Raw genomic sequence first — 25,017 nt, 5'->3', positions numbered from 1 at the left:
CTATGTAAACTATTTCATTTCTTTAGCACCACCTAAATCCTGGCAGTTCATCTACTAGAGAATGTCAAAACAGTGTCCATTGACTATTCTTATATTATCCACCATACACATACATTTTTACTAAAATAAATATATTTTAGGTGTAACAATGTTACTGTTTTGAGGACTTCAGTTTTATAAATATCATTTTATTAATTAAAAGCCTTTGTGAGAAATGTTCTTGGTGCAGACAAAACTCATTCTGATAAAAATGAAATCCCAAATACATTGACTGCTTTATGGCCTTAAGAGTTTTACTAGACTGATTCTCCCCCCCCCCCAGCTTTCATGTGAGTAAATTTCATCTCCTTCAGTACCTTCCCATCTCTCCCTGCAGAGGTTTATGAGGAAAAGATGCAGGACTGGGCAAAATGAATAATTATAATCTGTGTAGGGAGCCACTTTATCATCTTCATTTCCGTTGCTGATCCGACAGCTTGTAATTTTATACATCTGCTTTCATTTGTAAAGCACTCACTTATCCTACTCATTTTTTATCTGTTCTGCCTGTTTCTTTTTCTTTCCTTTTGTTTTTCTTGTTCATGTTCAGATACCTGCTTTTTTCTTTTCTCCTTGAAGTTAGCATAATGAATGCAATACAATGGGCTCAGTCAAGAATTCTTTCTGCCGAGTATAATAGATGGGACCACGCATTACACAGAACCAATCAAATCAAATGTTAACACACTATAAGGCAGTTATGATAAGGATTCTTTATACTTCCTTAAAATAAACAACAATGCTTTAGTAGTTAGTTTGTCCTAAATGAATTTTGTGAAACAACATTTAATGTATTTTCTTCAAATGTACTTTTTCACATTCCAACTGAGCCAGATTTTAGACTTTCTTATTTGTATTTCTCTTGGAAATAAGACTAGGAGTGATTTGATTCAATACTTAATATTAAAATATTGATTGTAGGTATTTGCAGTTATAGATGTTATACAAATGCAACTAACAGAAGCAAAGAAAACTATCTATTATGCAACCCCAAACAACCTATTATCTTAAAGAGGGAGGGGGTCCTCAAACAACTCTTTTGCAGCTGACAAACATAGCTATTGTGGAAGTATCAAGAGATATTCTGTATCACATAGAAATTTTGCTTAAGTCATCTGCCTATGAAATGTTTACTTTGCAGAAAGTTTCTGGTAGGTGAGTTTAGGACTGCAGCCTCAATACTGAAATTGTTTCTAAAATGTCCTTTCTAAATAAAAAAGAATGAAAATGTGCATAAATGGATACAGTGAAGATTTAAACCCTGATATGTGCAAGTTAGAAAAGGTTAATGTTTCATTGCTTATAGAACAATTCTAAGTGTGTTTAGGATTGTATGAAAAGAAAAGGAAGCTGAGAGGACAGGAAATCCTGGTTTTTGACACGTGCAATTTCCTTATCCTCTCATGGAAGAGCCACTGAAATAAAGATGTGATGGGGGAACCTCCATTACTTTGTTGTTGCCATTTTTGAACCACCACTATGCAATATGTACTGTAAATAAATAAATAGTATTCCACAATGTTGTCAGTTTAAATAGGTGAGAGTGGCACAGGTAAAGGCTGGCTGCCAAAAGAGCTCAGCAACAGGAGAAAAATGCCTCAAGCTGTTTCTGAAGTGCCTGTAGTCATTTAAAACTCAGGCAGCAATTGGTATTATTCTAGTTTTATGTGAAGCCATGTGTACAACCTCACCAAGAAAGTGGCTTGGCAGATCCTTGCATGGACAAATGATCTTGCACCTATTTATTTCTCCATTTTATTTATTCCCCTTATTAAAAAGTTGCCAGAATACCACATTCTGGAGGTATCAGTTCCAGCATTATTTTGAATAAGTGGTGCCCTATCACCTGCTCTAGACAGAAAATTTTTGTACTTTTTGTTTGCCACATTTGGTGATTGCAAAATATCTTTTCATGTGGGGGGAGGAAATATTTGTCTCCTTGAAATGCTTACAGCTTACAGTATTTCAAGGCATACTGTGTTAAATGCAAATATAAGCCTATTTCTCCTAAGAGAACAAAACATGAGCTACAGTTTGTATTGTAAAGCAAGCAAGCACAGAAGGAACGATTCTTTCATCAATACCTGAACAGAAAGCAAAAAGAGAAGATTGCCAGCTGTTAAGTCTTTCTCAGCATGAGAAAATACTGATAATATTAAAACTTCAGAGATGTTTTTTGTTGAGTGGCTTCTAGAAATGATCTTCCCCAGAGAATACAGTAGCTTGTAGTCTGTCTTTATGAAAACTGTTCTTTTTTTATTATTATTTTGAGTGATAGAGATTCTCCTCATAGGTGTAAGATGAAGACAGACACACCTTCATATAATACTTTCTTATACTTCTATCTCATCTTCACGGCAGAAGAAGGGAACCTTTTTGAATTCAAACTGGCAGAAACTCAGTATGTTGTAACATCAGTACAGAGACGTTGGCACATTAAGATAGTAGAATAATTTCCCATTCATATCAGTTATTTGATATAGCCAAAACCCCAAAAATATAGGGTGGTTTTATTTTTTTTAAATTATAACCCTTTCTACTTATTTGAACAAAGAAGTTCTTTCTGAGGAAAAAGACACCCAGCTGATAAGTGAGCAATTATATTTCTAGGAGGTTCAAATCATCATAACAAAAGTAGTGGTGGTGATGAGGAATAATATGAAAAATATAGAAGACTTTAATTCTTGATTAACTGATCTGGGATTACTACCATATGTGGTTCTAGAGACATGGCATATAGACATCATTTGCAATCTCCACTCCATACGGAATTAAAAAAAAAATCAGATTAAGAGAAGAATTAAGTCACTTAACAATTATGCACCAAAAGCATGAACAGCTCACATATAAGGTATTCAATGTTTATCCCTCCAGATACTGTGGGCTACAACTCTCATAATCCCTGACCACTGGCCATGTTAGCTAAGAATGGTGGGAGTGTAATCCACAACAACTGGAGGGCTCCACCTTTGCTAGTCTTATTCTAGTTTCACCTATAGTACTTGCTTACAAATTAGCCTCCATAAATCCATACTTCAGTTTGGTTTTCCAGCCTTAATCCTCTTTCTTTGCAAATTAAGGGGCACTATAGCTCAGGATGTTCAGGATACATGGTGTGAATGTGGCCTACATCCCAGATTTGTCTGTTGACGGGAATAGGTACATACATAGAATCTATGCAATTGAAGCTATCATGCTATCATTCCTTGTTACAAGAACCCAACTGGCAACTGGTTATCCAAATTTAAAAATATGTATCTTGTTACACACTGATATAACTCAGTGTTCCCCCAACTACACACACATATAAAATTTTTCATACACAGCCACAGAGAAGCCCTTTGCAAAGTGCAAGGCACCTCTCTCTCTCCCCTCCCCCATCATAAATACACACAGAGCACACTTCTCCAAAACACTTGTTTAGTTAGCAGCTTTGTCCAATCTGGTGACCACCATCTTTGGTAAAGAAACAGGTTCTGCCCAGGAGTGTCAAATCAGGTGCTAAGCAGCCACTGCACTAACTTGTCCTTACTGAAACTCTATGGAGGGTTTAATACCTTTGGTAATTATGTTTTAAAACTAAAAAAAAAAAGACTCCTATTTATCCCTCAAAGTTTTGGAGTAGTTAAAGGGGCAAGCAAGAAAATGATGCTTTACATGAAATTACTGATTGCAAAATGGTTGTCAACAAGAAAAAAACAGAAAAGTATAACATTTCTTAACAGATCTGTCCAATTTGGTCAGAATATGGTGCTAAACACAAAAATGTGCCAGACTGGTTGTTTCCTAACTGCTGTGCTGTCCCTTGCTCATTACAAGATAACCATTCTGCCTTATTTGTTTTTTTGCCATGTCAATTCAAGCCAATGTTCCATTTAGGAAATACTGGCGTGGAACATGATGGACTACTAAACGTATGCTGGAAGGTCAGATCTGGACTCCAGCCTGTTTCTTGCTCATCTGCGTTATTTTACTAAAACATAAACCATAGTCAAACTTTCCTTTACCTACCAGTGAGGAACTAGAATCGTGTTTGTTGGCTCTAATTCGCAGATTCACTCAACATCCACATGCCACATGTCATGTTGGAATCAGGATCTTATATGCAAGGCTGATCTGCTTGATCCTTAATCCTCTAATCAGAACTAGACATCAAGTGGATTAGACTGCATTGGGCTTTACGTAAGGATCTCTCCAACACTTGATCAAGGGTATTGCAAATAACTGAAAACAGGAACAGTGTGAACACAACCCTACTTGCTATGATCCACCTCTGAGACTGCTGCTTCCTTCTTTCCCTGCCCTAGGGCCTCTTCCCAGCACCTTAGTTTGGAGAGGGGAAAGGTAGAGGCAGCAACTCTGTTCTGGTGGAACATCATTCATTTTATTTGGAAACATTTATAAATTGCTTAATTAAAAAATAGACCTCAAAGCAGTGTACATAAAACAACTGGTATTAATAATTTAAAAACAAACACTAAATTAAATCTAAATAGGCTTGTTGGAATGAAACCGGTTTTAGCAGGTGTTTAAAACAGTATAGCGAGAATACCTATCTATGATGTACCCTTGCAGAGAGTTCCAAAGCATAGGTGCTACCACTCTGAAAGATCAGCTATTAACAGATGGAGAACAAATACATTTCCCCATTGTGGACTGAACTAGAATTACAAGTTCCAGCATCCTTTGCAAGAATTTTGTCCCCAGTGAACATACTACTTTTTATTATGTTATATGTATTAATTTTTATTTTTATTGGTTTTAAATTTTGTATTTTGTGCACCTCATAAATACATTTATATGATTATAGAGTATAAAAATTGAGCACATACATGTTCTACAAACAATTATTACTGAAAAGGCCTCAAGACACTGGAACTTATAGTCCCAATACCCCAATGAAAAAAAGGACACTGTGCATAAATGCCACTAAGGGAAGGCCTTGAATGCCTTCCCAATGGGAATTTTACCTTACCAGGAACTAGGAACCTCTGCTCCTCCACCTCCAAGGAGGAGAAGAGCCTTAGGGCAGACACAGAAGTGAGGGCTTTGCACATGTTCAAATGGAATGGGGGTAAAGTCCTCCAACTATTGTGAGCCATCACCTGGAATGCTCACAAAGGCTTGATCACATTTGGGGAAGCACAGGAATTTTTGTGCACCCCTACATTATCTGTCCAGGTCTTTATTCAAACAGGACATCCAAAGTAAAAGCACCAGGTACCTTCCAGCTGGGACAAGTGCATTGTGGTGGCCCCAGTTCTAACTCTCACTGGGTATGTTGTTATTGTTTGTGATTCTACTTTAATCCTTATAGTTGATAGAACTTTACTGCAGATTTCAAGACCAGGAAAGAACTTTCCAGTTATCTGAGCAAAGTATAAAAATATGATAACAAAGTGAACAGAGGTCACTGTAATCCAAGGAAGGCCTATCTTCCACCTCCATGACCCCCTTCTATTTTCTTATTTTAATCTGTGAGTGGACTTTGGGACATTTGCTGCTGTGCACATTCTGAAGGCACTATCAGGGAGATTATTATTCCACCCATCACTTCTTTTCTGATTAAGAATGCCCCTGAAGGGAGCGGAACAATAATTATAACTGATACTACTTCCATTGTCCTGCACCAATGCTCTATTATCCATTGTTATGCTCCAATGGAGCATTCAGCTACTCATGTGACAAAAATCTTTCTGCTGCGATGGTATAAGATCTTGCAATGTTTCATGTACTCCAGCTAACAGGATGATTATGATTATGATTCTGAAATATTACATGCCAATATGAGGCAACCTTGCAGGTAGTATTTTTTGCACATAATAGTATTATCACCTTGTCAGATGAAGTGAATATTTAGGTTATTTTTATGAAGTTCATCATGTTCATATATATTGTGTTCCCCACTGAATAGCAACAGGAAAGTGACGTTTGTTTTTTCCACAGATTCAAAAGGCTAGACATATTTTATCTGAAGTATTAAAAGCTAGATCACAAAATGGCAGCTTCAGGGTGAAAAGCATGACAATTTTTTGGATTATCTTGAGCCTCTGTTAATGACCTATTTTGACTATCTACCTTATAAATTCTATTAAAGGTCCTCCCATCACTTCCAATTGTCTATTACTACTACTACTACACCATAATGTAAAAATTCAATATTAACACTAGTTTAAAAATTACAATCAAAAGAATAGGATGTAGTAACTTAACTGATTGCCTGCATTGGCACCTAATGCCAACCATTGGTTTGACACTATTAAGCAGCCAACTGTAATTTGCCTCAATATCTGAACATATTTTGCACTTGAAGTCAAACTAGCATCGTAAATCCTATTTTGCATTTCATGAGTGGAAAAGGGAGAGGGAGAATGGATCATGCAAGGCTGATACTTATCAGGATTATTTCCTGTAGCAACAGACCATGATTTGACATTATATGTGAATTCAGCCTATGCAATCACTACATGAAAAATTAGCATTTATTAAGAAAAACTAGACATGTATAGCAGAAACAGCAAAGTTCAATGCTGCATTCATAAGACACATGAAGAAATACTCTAAAAATAACACTATTAGTGGCCTATGTAAACAGTTAACTAAAATATGTCTTAGTTCATACTTAGCATTGTCATTGTTCGATTTACTTTACAACTTTGTAGTACTTTTGCATTTATAATATTTAGTCATCCATGAACAGAAGGGCTGCTTCAATCTACAGAAGTCTTCTGATTTAGCTGAGGAATCCTGCTGGCAGAAGGGGGAAGGTGGTGAATTTCATCAGTTCATCTCCTCCTCGCAGTGCTGCCCCTGCTCTGGAGGGTTTCTGAACCCTCTAAAGCAGATTTTCAGAGGGTGCCTTGCCTCCTCCCCTCCCACTGGTAGAAGTTCCCTGAACTCTGCTCAGGGAATGCTTCTCCTGGTGGAAAGAAATTCTGCATCCAAGCCAATGTTTCAAAAGGAAAGTTTTCAATACATTTTTTGAAATAATGATTTCAGAAAAATATCCTAGAAAGACACATCTTCTTATTCACATAAAAATCCAAACCTGACTTTCCTTTTTATTTATTAGGATTTGTAGAGGTGCTTAGGCTCTAGGAAAGAGTTTATGTAAGGCCACTTTGCCTCATAGCATACTATTAAAAGAAATCTAAAAGGCCTTCTTGGGCTCACAGAAAAATCCTTATGATACTTTGGATCATGGCCTATATTTGCAGCCTGTCTGATCACATGGTCCCATGAAATGCAGTAGGTTTTTTTATAATTTGATTTATTCTGTAGTTCTGGTAGTTTAAAAAATCCACTTCCTCTATTAACAAATACAGTTAGTTAATGCCAACAAAAATGGAGGCACTGAGAAATAAGCTGGAGATATCAGTGCAAATATATTATTTTTTAAGGGAACAACCTCCCTCCTCCTGCAAGAAACAGCTCAATGAGGACTAATCATGCTCAGTAGCCATGGAGTATTGACTGTCAATGGGAATAAAATCAGTAAAACCTGAAAGCGGGTGGTGGTGGTGGGATGGAGTATCCTGGAGGTGGGTATGGCTGGAACCCTGAACAGGATCACTACTGTTAGAAGGTGAAGATACACTGTAACCTTTTGTTGCAGGTTCTCCTTATACTGGATGTATTGTTTTTGCACCAACAGTATTATATTTAATGCTGATATTTATATGTTTATATTTACATGATTCCTCTGAACTGCTTTCAGGTTCCTTTTGGAGAATCAGATTATAAATCTCAAAGTAATAAGGGCTTGATCCAGCCCATTCTGGCTCCAGCACCTATGTATGGAGGGAACCCCAAAGGGCACAAAAAAGCCCAGAAAGTCCCTTGCACATGGCAGCTGCCTCACTTAGGCACCTACAGCTGCTGCCACCTGCTAACCCTGTGTGTGTGTAGGATTCAAGCTGCAATTTTTCCCTTATGACAGTGCTAAAACCTTATGCTGCACTTCAGTTGTGTAGAAAAGTCTAGGGCTGAGCTGTAAAACAGAAAAAAAAAGGGAACACTTAAGTTTCTAAATTCTTGTGGTCATAAAAATGTGTTATCAATTCAATGTGCTCTAGAAAGAACAAAACAAACAAACAAAAAATAAACTGGAAAAAGCCCATTTTCAAATAGTTTCATGAATTTCAATCCAAATGCATTTTTGGAGCCAACCTCAAGATCTTTCAGCATTGGGAATGGAGCATTCGAGGCAACTGCGTCTATCAAAGAATCAAGTGTGAATAATTGTTTTGGCTCTCAAATAGTACCCACAGGTGTGCTGGAGACTTCTGTATGATTCCTGCAAGTTAGCTAATGTACACAAAATCTTTATAGACTTATTCACAAATACTTTATAGACTTTCAAAGTTGGAATGCTACCAGATTCATAAAAAAATATTGCCCTGGAAGGGGGGGCTGACTTTAAAATACAACCTACTGGAAGGCCTGGTTATTGATAACCATAATTTGCTTAATTTACCTTTTTGTGCTTTTGAACATGTCTTTTACATAATTAGGATAAATTGGCAGTTTTATTACAAATGTATTTCATTTACCTTTTATCTTCCCAAACATTCTCTACTTTCCATTTGCTTAATAAAGATTTTTCTTTAGGGCAAATCTTCACATAATGTATTATATATATGTAAAAATCAAAGTTTTGTTCTAAACATTCCCATGAATGTGTGTTCAATTTAGTTTATGAGCATCTAATAAAAATTAAATTAATTTGAGTGCTCACATGACATATTTAAAAGAATTTAAAAGACATACACCATAGAAGATAACTTTTTTCTTTTTTAAAAAAATGCTCCTAATATATTTTAGAAGTCCATAAAATGTCAGTAATGAATCTATAGTTTTACTCAATGCACTATATCTGACAGAAGGTGGTGCTCTACACTTACCTTGGCCATTTTGTTTTATGTAACACAATTTACACTTCTGTGTTTCAAAAGAGGCATAGCAGGACCAAGAACGTCCAAAGAACCCAAAATATGGTTTTAACTATGTTATTGCTTTCTTATATATTATAAACAATTTGCTACCAAGAACATTCAATTGAAATGAATTTTTAAATTTTATTTCAATTAGAAATGTAATGCATATTTTAAAAATGTAGGATATATGTAAACATAATATAATACTCACAGGCATCTCTAATATATAGCAACATGGCTAAGAAAATGTAGTCAACTAGATTGAGAGTGATGCTGTCAGCAAATAAAGCATCCCAAACAACAAGAAGGTCCTGGAGGGGAAATTCTCGTCCAAATAGAAGCCTTACCCATCGCCTACAAAGAAATCCAGCAGAACATATCAAAAGCTGAACTGTACAGATCAGGAATTAATAGTTTACAAGATATTAACATACTAACTTGTAAGATATTTTTACTAATATATTTAGGATATGCTACATTATCTTAACCTGGTTACAGAAAGTATTTAAAAGCTCCAATTCTCTAACGTTGAAGAGATAATTTCTTGGAAAAGCTTTTCAACAATTTACATATCCTTTCACTCTTATACGTAAATGAAAGAAGCAGTTGCAAGACAAATCTAAAAAATTCTACAGAGGAGCTCAGCCATAACAGGGTTCCGTGGAATTGGTCAGACTGTAATGGACAGTGCCTTCCATCTGTTTTAAAAGGACTTAGACATCTGAACTGAGCTCGTAATGTTAAAACAGCATTAAGACAAACCACTGGGCACTGAGATTATAAATTTTACTTTAAAGATTTAGTTGTAATTGTAATCTGATTAAGTGTAATTGTAATCTGATTAAGCCACACTAGGTGTAAGATGGAACAACTTTCAACAATGGCTTATTTTACTGTGGGCATGCTAAGGTTAATAAACTCTTTACATACCATACAGAAAAACATACAACAATATATATTTTTAAACATGCAATCTCACTGTTTCCCCACCTTTGACTCCCTATGAATATCTACTTATAAAATCTGAAGAGGTGTTATAGTAGGGGATGTGAGAGAAACACAGAGCAAAGCTAATTTTGCACAATTAATTCTAACAACATTCTGTGCAAGGTGTTTTACCCAATAATGAAAAATTACCCCTCAGTGACTAGCCTACAGGAAATGATTACCTTTCAGTGTCGCAAACATTACTCAGGCTCTGCAGGAAGCCTATTTATTTATTTATTTAATTACACTTTTAAACCGCCCTATAGCAACAAGCTCTCAGGGTGGTTTACAACAAGATAAAACCACATTTAAAATACAAACAAGTGTGGATTACAGCATACGATTATAAAACATGTTTAAAAACAAGATTAGAATACAAATTAAAATAAAATTACAATTACAGTTAAGTTTAAAATTAAAATTAAATTTAAGCTTAAAATGCCTGGGCAAAGAGGTAGGTTTTTACCTGGCGCCGAAAAGATAACAAAGAAGGCGCCAGGAGTATCTCATCTGGGAGGGCATTCCATAGTTCGGGGGCCACCACTGAAAAGGCCCTAGATCTAGTTGCTGTTCTCCGGGCCTCCCTATGAGTTGGGACCCGGAGGAGGGCCTTAGACGTCGAGCGCAGTGAACGGGTAGGTACATAGCGAGAGAGGCGTTCCATCAGATATTGCGGTCCGATGCCGTTAAGGGCTTTATAGGTAAGAACCAACACTTTGAATCTGGCCCGGAAACATATTGGTAGCCAGTGCAGTTGGGTCAGAATAGGTGTTATATGGTCGAATTTCTTCGTCCCAGTAAGAACTCTGGCCGCAGCATTCTGCACCAGCTGAAGTTTCCGAATCGTCTTCAAAGGTAACCCTACGTAGAGTGCATTACAGTAATCCAATCTAGAGGTTACCAGAGCGTGAATAACTGAGGCGAGGTTCTCCCTGTCCAGATAGGGTCGTAGTTGGGCTACCAGCCAAAGCTGGTAGAACGCATTCCGTACCACCGAGGCTACCTGAGCCTCAAGTGATAGGAGCGGATCTAATAAGACCCCCAAACTACGGACCTGCTCTTTTAGGGGGAGTGTAACCCCATCCAGGGCAGGTCTAACATCAACCATCTGGGCAGAGTGCCCCCCCACCAACAGCATCTCAGTCTTGTCAAGATTGAGTTTCAGTTTATTAGCTCTCATCCAGTCCATTATCGCGGCCAGGCAGCGGTTCAGTACATTGACAGCCTCACCTGAGGAAGATGAAAAGGAGAAGTAGAGTTGCGTATCATCAGCATATTGCTGAAAACGCACTCCAAAACTCCTGATGACCTCACCCAGCAGCTTCATATAGATATTAAAAAGCATGGGGGACAGAATTGAACCCTGCGGGACCCCATATTGGAGTGCCCAGGGACTCGAGTAATGCTCCCCAAGCATCACCTTCTGGAGACGACTCCCAAGATAGGAGCGCAGCCACTGCCAAGCAGTGCCTCCGATTCCTAAATCCGTGAGTCGCCCCAGAAGGATACCATGGTCGATGGTATCAAAAGCCGCCAAGAGATCAAGGAGAACCAACAGAGTTACACTCCCTCTGTCTTTCTCCCGACGGAGGTCATCACACAGGGCGACCAAGGCCGTTTCTGTACCAAACCCCGGCCGAAAGCCCGATTGAAATGGATCCAGATAATCAGTTTCATCCAAGAGAGCCTGGAGTTGGCGAGCGACCACGCGCTCTAGAACCTTGCCCAGAAATGGAACATTTGCTACCGGTCTATAGTTGTTGACATTATCGGGGTCCAAGGAGGGCTTTTTTAGGAGCGGTCTCACCACCGCCTGTTTCAGGCAGAGTGGGACCACTCCCTCTCGTAAAGAGGCATTAATCACCTCCTTGGCCCAACCGGCTGTTCCATTCCTGCTAGCTTTTATTAGCCACGAGGGGCAAGGATCCAGAGCAGAAGTGGTCGCCCGCACCTGTCCAAGCACCTTGTCCACATCCTCGAGCTGTACCAACTGAAACTCATCCAATAAAACTGGACAGGACTGTGTTCTGGACACCTCATTAGGTTCAACTGCTACAATATTGGAGTCAAGGTCCCGGTGGATGTTCATGATCTTATCTTGGAAGTGCCTCGCGAACTCATTACAGCGGGCTATTGATGGTTGTATTGCATCCGGAGGACCAGAGTGTAAAAGTCCCCAGACAACTTTATAAAGTTCCACTGGGCGGTTACACAATGACTGAATGGAGGCAGCAAAGTACTGCTTCTTTGCTGTCCTCACCGCCTTCACATAATGTTTGGTAGAGGCCTTCACAAGTGCATAAGTACAGCCGTCGGGAGTTCGCCTCCATTTGCACTCAAGCCGTCTCCTTTCTTGCTTCATCACTCTTAGCTCCGAGGTAAACCAAGGAGCCAATTGAGCTCTGCAACGGAGAGGGCGCATCGGGGCGATTGTGTCAACTGCCCGGGTCATTTCCGTATTCCACAGAGTGACCAGGGTTTCGACAGAATCGTCAGTTTTATCAGCCGGAAAATTCCCTAGAGCCCTTTGAAATCCCTCAGGATTCATTAGTCTCCGGGGATGGACCATCTTAATCGGTCCTCCACCCTTAAAGAGGGGAGAAGACAATGTGAGTCTAAATCTCAGTAGGCGGTGATCTGTCCATGACAGAGGAATAGATGTAAAATTCCTCACTCCCAGATCACCATCCCCTAGCCCAGTGGCAAAAATCAAGTCTAGAGTATGTCCCGACACATGCGTAGGGCCAGTAACAAATTGAGACAGCCCCATGGCTGTCATGGAGGTCATGAAGTCCTGAGCCGCTCCAGACAAAGTGGCCTCGGCATGAATGTTGAGGTCCCCCAATACCAGAAGTTTGGGGGACCACAACACCAAATCCGAGACCACCTCCGTCAGCTCAGTTAGGGAAGCTGTTGGGCAGCAGGGTGGATGGTACACCAGCAGTATTCCCAGTCTGTCTCGCTGACCCAACGCAATGTGCAGACACTCCAGGCCATTAGCCACCTGGATAGGGTGCCTAACGAGAGGAATGGAACTTTTATAGACCACAGCGATTCCCCCTCCCCGACCCTCGGATCTACCCAGATGCTGGACCGAATATCCAGGTGGGCACAACTGGGAGAGATTAATACCTCCCAGATCGCTCACCCAAGTTTCGGTAATACATGCCAGATCGGCCACCTCATCCACAATTAAATCATGGATGAGGGAGGTTTTATTATTTACCGATCTGGCATTAAGAAGCAGCAACTGGAGATCCGAGGGTTGGCTGATAAGACTACCAGCAATCCTGTGGGCGTGAGGAGGACCGGAACATGGCACAGCCACCAATTGTCTGGGCCGAGTTCCCCTTAACTGGCATGTCTTCCTCACAGCGCCATACCTCCCATTACCCATCACTGCACTGATTGGGGCCCCCTCTGGTCCTCCCTCCCAACACACTACCCTCTCGCCCAGGCACGTAATAAAAATAAAATAAATCACAAAGCTCATACTTTATACACAATCACACACTCACTCATACAACCACTCATACATCCAGATAGCACAGCAGCAACAGCAATGTCCTAGCAGCCAGCGGGTCGCAACAGCGGCAGCCGCAGCGGCAGGGGCTCAGGAGTGATGATGCCCCCCGACCAAACAGCAGCATCAATGGCAGCGACCACAAAGGCTGCAAGGTCCAGGCAGCAGCAACAACGGTTAGCAGCGACGACGATCCCAGAACAGTTCGAGGGCGTCGGGACGAAGCAGCAGTGAGATAGCACTCAGATCCGCAACAACCGCAGCAACGGCGATGGCAACTCGGGCGTAAGGTCGCAACAGCAGCAGCGGCAGGCGCCCAGCATTCGAAACAGCACAACAGTCCAGGGAGCCTATCACTTTAAGTAGCACTTTCCCTTAAACCCACCCACATTTCATGTTTCACAAACTGTTAGGAGTCATAACTCAGCAAAAGCATTTGAGCTACTTTATTCACAACAACCTCATGCAATTGAGAAGGATAGATGAAACTAATACTGGGATTTGTTATTAGTCTTTTATCAGAAATCTCCTTTTCTTTTTTACCACTTCATTATGTAGCGCTAATCATTTCTATATGTGGGTTTATTCTTCTCAAACCAAAATCAGTTCTATGTTTGTTCTTCTATTCTGCTTTTAGATTTCTCTTGGGCATATTAAGTCTTAGTCCCTAGAGGAATTCTGTTTTCACAGATGCAGAGAGCTGAAGAACTGGACTGCTTTAGTAACCATAATGCTGCCATTAATGATCTGAACCTCTCTAACTCAATGGGTGTAAGCAATTCACACAATTGAAAATGGATGTATACTAACTGCTATCTGTTCTTTCTCAGCAACATTTTCCTTGTAGCATCTATAAACCAAGGACCCGATTGTCTCTGAACTATGTTACCATATGGCTTGACTTCAGCAACTTTGCCTTCAGAAAAAAGGATGCTTTAAGGAATTAAGTTTCAAGTTGGAGTGTTTTCTTACTAATTAACACACTTTACTGCTCTGTCAAATATTTAGGGACAATCTAAGTTTCACTTAATGATACCGTTGGACAAGAGAAGACACTTTCTTTTCAGATGGCTGTCTATAGTTTAATTATAGCCCTGTCCTGTTAATTTCAGCCTCACATCTGCTACACCTGCAGACTACAATGCTCACAACGGTGTACCCTTTTATCACATTCAGTAACACAATAATCTGTATTTTACCACACCAACATAGCAATTGAACCAAATACAAATACAGAAGGGAATTTTAAAGCAATAATAAAAATAAGAGTTACTACAATCTCCTCAATGAAATGCATAACCCCATGTTCTACACATGATTTCCATGCAATTAAACCATAATCCCCAAACAATCCTCAATTACTACCCATAGATAGTGGTTTAATAATGACCTGCAACAGAGAGAAACTAACGTTCTGGAAACTTTAAACTATAAGAGTGATACCGAATTTAAACTTGAAAGGGAAATATTTTTTTATTGAGAGTTACTAGGAACAACCTCAGAGAAATGCTTCCAGTCAGAATATACAGACAATACAGGATGAAATGGACCAATGGTATGACTCAGTATAAGGAATTAAACCTACAAGTAGGTTTTTTTTTGGGGGGGGAGAGGAGGCACATTAATGCTTCTGAGACTTGCAGTTTTATCTGTACATATAATTTCTATCCTGACTGAGAATAATGAAGATTTCATGAACAGAAAAGTTGCCATTTTCTGTCCCAGACCCAGAATCTTTTTCAAGGATGGTCCCACAAAGGGCTTGAGATCACACTAGTAATCCTTGAGGTTTCAAAGGCAGGGATGACTGTCACTTAGGTCTGTGCCTTCCAGGGAAGGACATGTCCTTGTTGTAAACCGCCCAGAGAGCTTCGGTGATGGGGCGGTATACAAATGCAACAAACAAACAAACAAACAAACAAACAAACAAACAAACAAATGTCTGGCAGATCAAGTGCAGTTGATAAATGAAAATCCTGGCTACCGTCCTGACCTAAGAGTCAAGGTACAATTATGAAGTAATTCCAGAACTTTCTCTTAACATGCCTTAAATTTGCCTCCCACTTTCCTTTGAACATTTTAAACAAATCATAGAGGGGAGAGACTACAGTGATTGCCTCAGAAGCAAGGAACTGCGTAAAATGATAGGGCAAATGGGATAACAATTTGTGTGTGTGTGTGTGGAATGTTATTGGGAGGAGGGCTAAGAGACCATGAGAAACACTCCTATTATTTCACCCAGTTTCCATAGCAGCCACCCTACGTCCAGCTCAATACCACCTTCTGTTATTCATGTCCTCACCCTTATATAATATATCCACCCCTGGCTGAGCATCAATTAGCAAATGGTTCTACATTATCAACACACATCTATCCCTTGCTCCCCAACCAAAAGTATATACATACACACATTTTGCTGCCACCCATCTCCTTCAAACCTTGTCAATGAATAAAACACTTACCCCTCAATTTTAGTATGTTTTAGCTTTACTCTGATGGTTTTATTTGGCTTTATTGTAATATTATTCTATTTTCTTAAACATTTATGTAAAATAAATTCAAAGTGGCTTACATAAAATTTAAGACAAACCCAAACCCTAATAAAAAAAAACTGCAGTAAGCATAAGTTGATAGATAAAACAACATATTTGGGAACGGGCCACATAACTAGTTTTAATTTATGGTTTGTTTTAGTGTTATGATGGTGCTATCTGCCCTTATATTTAAAACATCATCATACCACTTTAAACAGTCCTGGCTTCCCCAAAGAATCGTGGGAACTGTGCTGAGAGCTATTAGAAGATCCCTATTTCCCTCACAGAGCTAAAATACCTGAAGGTGCCTGGGAAGAGGGACTGACTATTATATCACTCTGGGAACTGTAGCTCTGTGAAGGGAATAGGGGTCTCCTCACAACTCTCAGCACCCTTGACAAATTACAGTTCTCAGGATGCTTTGGGGGAAGCCATGACTGTTTAAAGTGGTATCATAGTGCTTTAAATGTATAGCGCAGATGAGACCTATAAAGAACTTTAAGTAATTGTCTGTATTTGAAAAGCAATATATACATGTGTTTGAAACATAACCCTGCAGTGCTCCTTACCTGTCCTGTATCCTTCCACTCCAACTGTTAACTTTGTACATAAAAATAATTAATGTATCTCTCTATGCTGTCCCCAGTATACTCAACCAGCACCTATTTCCCCAATATATGATTTTTTCCTAATTTTTGACTGCCACAGTGTTGTGCATGCATACACATAATCCATTTCCAGACTTCTCAAAGAACAGTCCCAAAGGACCTGGTGCCCCATAATGCACTTCTTCAAATATCTGGTTGCCTCCCAACTTTGTCTCTCTGTCCCCCACCCCAACTTTTATTGAATATCTTTGTGTGTTCTTATTCCCACATGACGGTATATAAGAAAAACAGGGAATCAGTTGAAAAGTTGTCCAAAGCAGCAGAGGATGGGGACTGAGTCTGACGGATCAATGCCAAGTGTGGAGGATAGAGCCAACAATGGAAGTGACCAATGCATCACTTTATTGCTTACATGGCACACAAGTTAAGGTGAGAATCATAACATTTCCCATGCTTTTTGGAGTCTCAGTTCTTCTGTTAAATCAAAGGTTTTCCTATGATTTCCAAGGAAATGTACTGAATTAAATTTCCTATAAGCAGCACCAACTTTCAAAAGTACTTTTTTAACCATTGCTGATTCCCAAGTTTGATTTTCCTTTACATCTGAGAATACACCCAGCTGTAATTGTCCTTCCCTCACCCAAATACTGAAAACATGCAATCTTATATTAAAACGAAAGTAGGCATGTGCAACAGATGTCAAAAAATGTAATTATATGTCTCTTGTAGAAATATAGTTCTTTCCTAGTCTGTCTCTTGTTGCAGCAGTATAGCTCTTTCCTAGTCTAACTCTATCTACAGGTATTCAAAATGGCACCTGGAAAGACACTGCCCTAAACATGAAGTCCTTTTCCTTGGCTCGCCTTTTCAAGCTCCCTTGTACCCTGGTTGCCATGATTTTCCATGAAAACACTGGGGAGGGTGAGCTTAGTGGAGGAAAAAAGGCCACCTTTCTCTCACTCTTTCCTCAGTCGCTTCATGGGAAAGGGTGTAGTCTTTACCCAACTAGATTTAGTAGATTTGGCAAGGTGCCATACCTCAGTGGCAGAACATCTGCCTTGCATGCAGAAGTTCCCAGGTTCAATCTCTAGCATCTACAGGAGGGACTGGGAAAGCCCCTTATCTGAAATCCTGGAGAACTACTGCCAAATCAGTGTTGACAATATTGAGCTAGATCAATCTTTCCTAACCTTTGGGTCCCCAGATGCTGTTGAACTACAACTCCCACCAGCCCCAGCCAGCATGGCCAATGGTCAGGAATGATGGGAATTGTAGTCCTGCAACATATGGGGACCCAAGGGCTGGGAACCAGGTTGAGCTAGAGGACTCTGTTGAAAGTAGCTTTCTATCTTCCCAAATCATTTCAGTTTTATAAGGAAAATAATGGTTATGGTTGTAACAGAGAATGTAAGATGCCTTAACTATAGATCTGCTTGCACAGATTATAGATCTATAGCTGCCTATCTAAAATTATTTCCTTATTTAACCACATTTATATACCTCTTACAAAAATATACAAAAAATTAAAATTATCATTAAAAACAGTTAAAACATTAAAAAGATAATTAAAATTAACATACAGCTAAAAGAGATACAGCTATGTGTCTGGATAGGCTTGCTTCAACACAAAATGTTTTAAGTAGGCATTGAAAACAGTACAGTGCAAGCACTTCCCTGATGTCAACAGGCAGGGACTTCCAAACTGTAGGTGCTGCCACACCAAGGGGTTGATTTTTTACACGTGTAAGAAAGGAAAGAGTATTATGTTGCATCTGTAACACTGACAGTGTTGCAAATCAAAGTAGCTGAGTAGGCACATATGGGGTAAATTGATCACATTCTATGTGACTCAGAAACAGAATCTAGAATAGAGCTTGATCAAGGGCCAAGCTTGATTCTTGAATGTTTGGAGAACACAGAAAGTTTAGCTGCCATCCCAATAGTTTACACAAATTATCTCTTCATTTTCTACCATAAACATTAATAGCTGCCATTCACTGCAACAGGGACAAGTGAGTATATGGATGTGGTGGTGATAAAAACTGTTAAGTGTTATTACGTGCCCAAATCAGGATTTCATAACTGGCAGAGCAATCCAAATCCTGAGAAGCCGTCGGAGAAGGAGGAGCTGTCAGAAAGCTCTGAAGCATCCATTCCCCATTCGGGAGCTGCCAGCCTGGCTGAGCATTGGCTCAGTCAGGAGCTGCATGCAGGGGCCGGCAGGGAAAAGCTGGCTCCGATAAACAGGCCTACCGGGGAATAAGTGGTCCCCATAGGTTGCCATGGGAAGATGTTTACTGAGCCAGCCTATTAGTCAGTGGAATTCTCTTGGGGATTGGGACCCAGGGGAGCACTCCGAGGGGGACTTGGATGTTGTGTTGCCCTGAGGCTCCTCTCTCACCACTCCCCCAGAACGCCCTATTTTGGGGGCTATTACCACCTTCCGCCGGCTCTCCGTCCACTGGGCTGGCTGTGCCCAGCGGATCCCTACGGCAGCGACAGGGTTCTGGTGGCAGTGTGGCTCAGCCAGAATAAATGGAAATTCTTTCCGTGAATTTCTATTCCTGGGGGTCCCTGGAGGACAGTCATTGCCTTGGGAATTGCGCCTCCCTCTGGGTCAGCAGGCAGGGCCCACTTCAGATGACCTCATCCTGGAGGAGGGGGCATCCTGCTCTCACCAGACTGGCTGGACAAGCAAGATCATCCCTTCGCCCCCCCGGATCACCTGACTCAAGTGTCAGAGTCCATTCTTCCGACGTTTCCTGACTTGAACATAAACTGAAAAGAGGAGTAGAAATTGCCAGGAAATCCCCAGGTGGCCCTGACTACCACCCCATATGTAGGGCGCTGGCAGAAGCCACTAACCCTCGACCTGCATAGACCGAAAACCCCAGAATGAAGCAGCAGGGACTGTCCTCCAGGAACCCCCAGGAATAGAAATTCACGGTAAGAATTTCCATCCCCCCCGGAGGTTCCTGGAGGCCAGTCATTGGCCTTGGGACATACCAGAGCCCTTAAACAGGGTGGGATTCTGGTAATGCAGGTCACACCTTAACCATCCTCTGCAAGACTCTCCGCCTGAAGGCTGCATCAGCAGAGGCCCACAAATTGACTTTATAGTGTCTAGCAAAGGTGTGAACAGAAGCCCATGTCGCTGCTCTACAAATGTCCAGTTTGGGAAAGCTACCTTTGTACGCTGCTGATGTAGAAGCCCCCCTCAAAGAATGTGCTTTGAATCTCCAGGGGAGATTTTCCCAAAGACTGGTAGGCTTGAACTATCGCCTCCTTAAGCCAGCGGGAAATTGAGGAGGAGGACGCTTTACCTCCTTGGGAGGTCCCCCCAAAAGATACAAACAGTGCTTCTGAGTTCTCAAATGCACCACCAGAGCCACCAGAACCTTTGTGAAAACCCTGGGGGAGGAGGTGAGCCCAGAGGGAAGTGCCCTGTACTGAAAATGGCTCTGACCGTAGCAGAAGCGCAGGAATCTTCTGTGCTCCCTGTGGATAGGGATATGAAGATAGGCCTCTGACAGGTCTATGGACGCCATCCAGTCGTTCTGAGTGATGGCCTCTGAGATGGACTTCAGCATTTCCATCTGTAAGCGTTTGTAGGCAACCTTCTTGTTGAGCCACTTGAGATTGAGTATCGCTCTGGTACTCCCTTTTTTTTTTCAAAGCTAGAAAGAAAATGGAATACACCCCCTTCCCCTGTTCCTGACTCAGGACAGGTTCTATTGCTTGTATCGCCAATAGGTGACTGATGGCCGCTGTAAAGTTCTGAAGTTTGTGTGGATTCCTGGACTTTGGTGTGGCTATGAATGTTTGGACAACTCCAAGGAGTATCCATAAGAAACAGTTTTGAGAATCCATCTGTCTGTTGTTGTTTCTGCCCACACGTGCACAAACTGTAGAAGCCTGCCCCCAATGTCTCCCTGTGGGACTGGAGATGTGGTGTCATGCCGACTAGTCCTTCTTTGCTCCTATCAGGAATTTGTTTCCAGAAGAATAGGTGGAGGTGTGTCGAGCGTGTGAGATGGATGCTCCTGAAGGTTTGTCCAACTTCCCCCAGCGTGACTTGTAGCCTCCAGAGGAATGCTGTTTGCTATAAGGTCTGAAGTTCTGAAAGGATTGTTGCTGCCTGTACCTGCGGCTGTCCTTGGCATGTGGGAGGGCCTTCTGTTTGTCTCTTGTTTCCAACAGCACCTTATCCAGGGGGTCCCTAAATAACTTGGACCCGCTAAAGGGGTAACTTGCCAAACGACTCTGGGAGCCCGGATCCACCTCCCAGCTTTGTACCCAGATGTTGCGATGTGCTACTGTGCTGGCTGCCATTGCTCTAGCATTGAATTTCAGGGCGCCCCTGGAAGTGTCTGCTTGAAAGGCTGATGCTATAGAGATTCTCTTCAGTCCATTCTTAATGTCTTTGGGAACATCCTCTCTGGACGTGAGCTCCTCTGCCCAGAGCACGCAAGCCCCTGCCATCACCGACATAGCTGCAGAAGCCTGGAATGCAGCTGCGTCTGCTTCAAAGTCCCTTCTCAGTGCCACTTCCACATGCTTGTCGCAAGAGTCTCTGGGGTCCCCTTCTCCCTCCGACGGGATGACTGATGATGAAGATAAGGCAGCCACAGGTGGGTCCACAGCTGGAGTTCTCAATTGTTCCATCACTTTGGCTAGGAAGGAGTAGTGCTTGTTGACAAGCCTGTGTGTCGTTTTATGTTTTGTGGGATTCGCCCATTCCTGCTTCCACAAAGCATGAAAGGAATCCAAAAAGGGAAAGCTGGCCATTTGTGGTCAACCCTCTGGAAAAGCAGATCTGGAACCTTTTGAAGTAGAGGGTGTTGACGTTTCCAGGTTCTTCTCATTTTCTTCAGGGAGTTCCAGGATCCGCCTAGCCTTAGCTACTAAGGGTGGAAAAAATTCGGTCTGGAAAAGCCTGCTCTTGGAAGGAAGGGCTTCCAGCTCTTCCTCTGAAAGCTCCCCCTGCTCCCTGTCCTCCAAATAATACTGCTCCTCTGAATCTGAAAGTAGCCCCAAAGCAGTCACCACTGCCTTACTATGTCTCCTTTTCCTAACCCCTTTCCCCTTGGTTTTGTGTTTAGACTTAGAAGACATTTGTGGCCCTTGCCATGGCTCTTCTTTGGCTCTAGGGATGAGTGGGAAGATGAGGGGGGAATGGTGGGAGAAGAAGGGGGAGGAAGAGGAGGAGGAAACTGGAGAAGGGGACCTAGCTTGCCTCTTCTTTGCCTGATCCCTCTTCTGGGAATGCTTCCTCTTCTTCTTTTCACGAAGGGGGGCACTGGGCCGCAAGGAACCTATTCCCTGTATTTCCTTGGCCACTATGCCCTTCACCCAATGCAGGAATTGAGGGAACTCCTGTTCCCCTGGGAAAGGCAAAAAATCAGCACTTACTCCCTCCATTTGCTGGTTGGACGTGTTTGGTGTCAAAACCTGGCCACGCCCCTCCTCGATAAAGCTGTGGCTGGATGCCTCAGGCTCCTCCAAGAGGCAGCCTAGATCCTCCTCCTCCATGGCACCTCTGTGCGTTGCGACCCCACCCGATCCTATGGTAAGGGTTGGGGGGGCGATAAACCCGCTCTTCCTTCCGCAGCTGAGAAATTGAGCTTCTTTGTTCAATGCACGGTGGGGGGGGGGAAGTCTCGTCAGTGCAGCAGCAGCAGCCGCCGCTTGTCCGGGTAGCGGTCACGCCTCTGCAAGGAAGAGATGAGTTCCACTGCAAAAAGCCTCCCTCCTCGCGCTATTGCACCTAAGTGAATCCCTGCCCTCGCACTAAGCTAAGGATGGCTGGCGGTGGGGAAAGGGAGGGCAGAAGAAAGAGAAAGAAAAAAATGATAAAAGGGTGAAGTTTTAAAACTGAAACGGCTGAGCTCTTATGGAGCTCAGCAAGACCCAACCAAATGCTGCAGCAGGCAGGGCCGGTCTTGGAGAGAGTGGGAGGGCCCCTCCCCCAGGGTGAAGTCATCTGAAGTGGACCCTGCCTGCTGACTCAGAGGGAGGTGCCATTCCCAAGGCCAATGACTGGCCTCCAGGAACCTCTGGGGATGGGGTCTTCTGCTGGTGGAGCACGGCCAGGAGCTTGCTAGCTCAGCTGGGGATCCGCCTTATCCAGATAACTTCCCCCAGATGAGTGCAAAATCAAGTTTTGCACCCTGGATCAATTTTCCTCTTTCCTTTTCTGAAGGTGGTTCTCAGTATGAAGGAGGAGACAATACATTTCTAAAGCTTCTTTCCAAAACCCTGCAGAAGCCATTTTAAATGTATAGTTTATTACTGTTTTCACATTATTACAGTAAAACAGTACAATCCCTTATTCCCTCACCCACTCCCCTACCTCCCTTCACTCTCATGCCCTTTTCTTTTTATGTACATACATTTTCATTTCTGATGTTCAGTTGTTTGACATGTTATGCAGTATTCAGGTTGATATGCTCACATAAGGGTTAAGATAAACGAATGTCAATGCTCTGCTGTGTTCAATAACTAGAAGTGGGAGACACAATGCAATGCGGGGGAAGAGACCTCTCCAATTCAGTGGGTGTTAATATGCAGATGTTCATATAAAGAAGAGAGGGAATTGGGGCAATTTTGAGTTTAAGAGGGATCAGTCCTGGAAACCCTGGTTGGTATGGAGGAACAGGATCTAGTTTGGAAAACAAACCTACTCATGCCCTTTGCCAGCAAGGTGCAGGGACAAATAAATACTCTTTTATTGCCTTGTCCTGATATTTATTGCAAAGGCTTCTGCATATATAGTCATTAGACAAAGATGGTTGGTCTTGACAACGCCACAGTGCTTGCAGAATGTACAGAATGTAGCTGAGAAAAGGACTGGTATTCTTGATATTATGCATTGTCCCCACAGTCCCACCCAAACCTGATGGGCCTTTATTGGGAACCCACAACATTCTCTGTCAGAAGACTTATTTTCAGTCCAGCACAACTATTTCCTTAAGCGTTAGTTCCAATTTAGCCCTGTAAATGAACAGTTGATGAACTTCAATCAAAACTAGGTTATGACTTTAGCAGTTCAGGCCACTTTATAATGAAATATAAAACATTTCCAAATGTATTGTTCTGCAAATTTTCAATTCAGGAAAAGCTAACTTTTCAAAAAGAAGAAACAGGAAAGATTTATGTCATCACAGTATTTCATCTTATGCCTATGGAAAGCTCTAAAACTAAAGTAAGCTGCCCTTCAAAGGCCATAGACAGCATTCCATTTCAATCCATTAGTTTGGCTAAATGCCCTCATACATTCATGAAGAGAGTCATTATCATCAATCTTCCAGTTATACCGACCAGTTGACTAATTGTTTATGCATGCACCCAGGAAATACTGGGTGGTTTCTCACTGCTAACACAGTTCCAAAGAGAGCCCAGTAAACAACTAGTCCAGTTTGAAACATACAAAGATGATTTAAATACTCAGCTAAGCAAAATGTGCTATATTGCAGCTTTATTTACATCCTTAGGTCAGAGGTAAAATGTAATTTTGGGCTTCTTGAAATCTCATAGTACACCTTTTTGAGATGTTGATTCTCTAAAAATAAGAATTGTGTAAGAATTTTAAATTTTGTTAGCAAGAAATTAAAGAAACTTTATATATATAACATTACAATTGGCTAATTTATGTAATGTTGTGCATATGCAGTTATTTCTATTACATTTGTAACGGCAAAGAATGATTATACTAAAAGTACTTTTACTCTTTTTTACATAGAACACAGATTACGAACACACACACACACACCTGTGTACAAAGTAGATTGCCTCTAACTGGCAGAGATTGGTGCACCTTAGTTGGGAATTTGACATTTTTGGGTAGTAAAAAAGTGTATCTTTTGGCTACCTACGTTTTCCTATAGAAACCCTGCTGGTAATAAAGGGCTTGGCTAGTAAACAGCTAATTCATTAATTAACTACTGTATTTGCTGAAAAATATGTAGTAAATAATGAAGTGAAGAAATTGTAGTTCTTCCAAGTCCCTGTCTGGAGAGAGAGAATGAGAGAGAGAGAGAGACATGCAGAGGCAAGCAATGTCTATGCTGCTCCTAATTATTCCAATTATCATGGCACACTATGAAAACTTGATTAATAACACTGAAGATATTGTTGTGGCAATTAGCCATATGGTTGTGGGACTTTATTCTGTCACGATTTAGCCATTAGCATCTACTTATGTTTGTCAGAACAGTGCATCCGTGACAAGTTGAAGTTCCGCTCACCTTGCTGATTCCCTTGTGAGCGACACTAGAGAACTGTTTATTCCTGGGAGCCCTTTACCAGAGTAAATTTTTCATATGGCATCCGGTCTGACTGGGGACAAATGTCAAGTAGCTTATGAGACGACCCATCAAGCCTGGCTCTTT

General features: G+C 41.5%; 1 protein-coding gene across 6 annotated transcripts in view; it reads right to left on the bottom strand.

Annotated features, from left to right (window-relative positions):
* The window catches only part of TBC1D5 (TBC1 domain family member 5), a 741,088-nt gene that overhangs the window by 79,001 nt on the left and 637,070 nt on the right, over positions 1-25,017 (bottom strand). For 5 of the 6 annotated variants that reach the window (XM_061587418.1, XM_061587415.1, XM_061587416.1 and 2 more), the window contains one exon: positions 9,187-9,329. The exons of the other annotated variant lie outside the window; for it this stretch is intronic. In XM_061587418.1, coding sequence (XP_061443402.1) covers positions 9,187-9,329 — 143 coding nt within the window. The remainder of the gene's footprint in view (positions 1-9,186; positions 9,330-25,017) is intronic. 6 annotated transcript variants of the gene reach the window in all.

Source organism: Rhineura floridana, chromosome 10 (assembly GCF_030035675.1).
Source record: "Rhineura floridana isolate rRhiFlo1 chromosome 10, rRhiFlo1.hap2, whole genome shotgun sequence".
Classification (NCBI taxonomy): Eukaryota; Metazoa; Chordata; class Lepidosauria; order Squamata; family Rhineuridae; genus Rhineura; species Rhineura floridana.
This window is presented reverse-complemented; position numbering and strand designations above follow the sequence as displayed.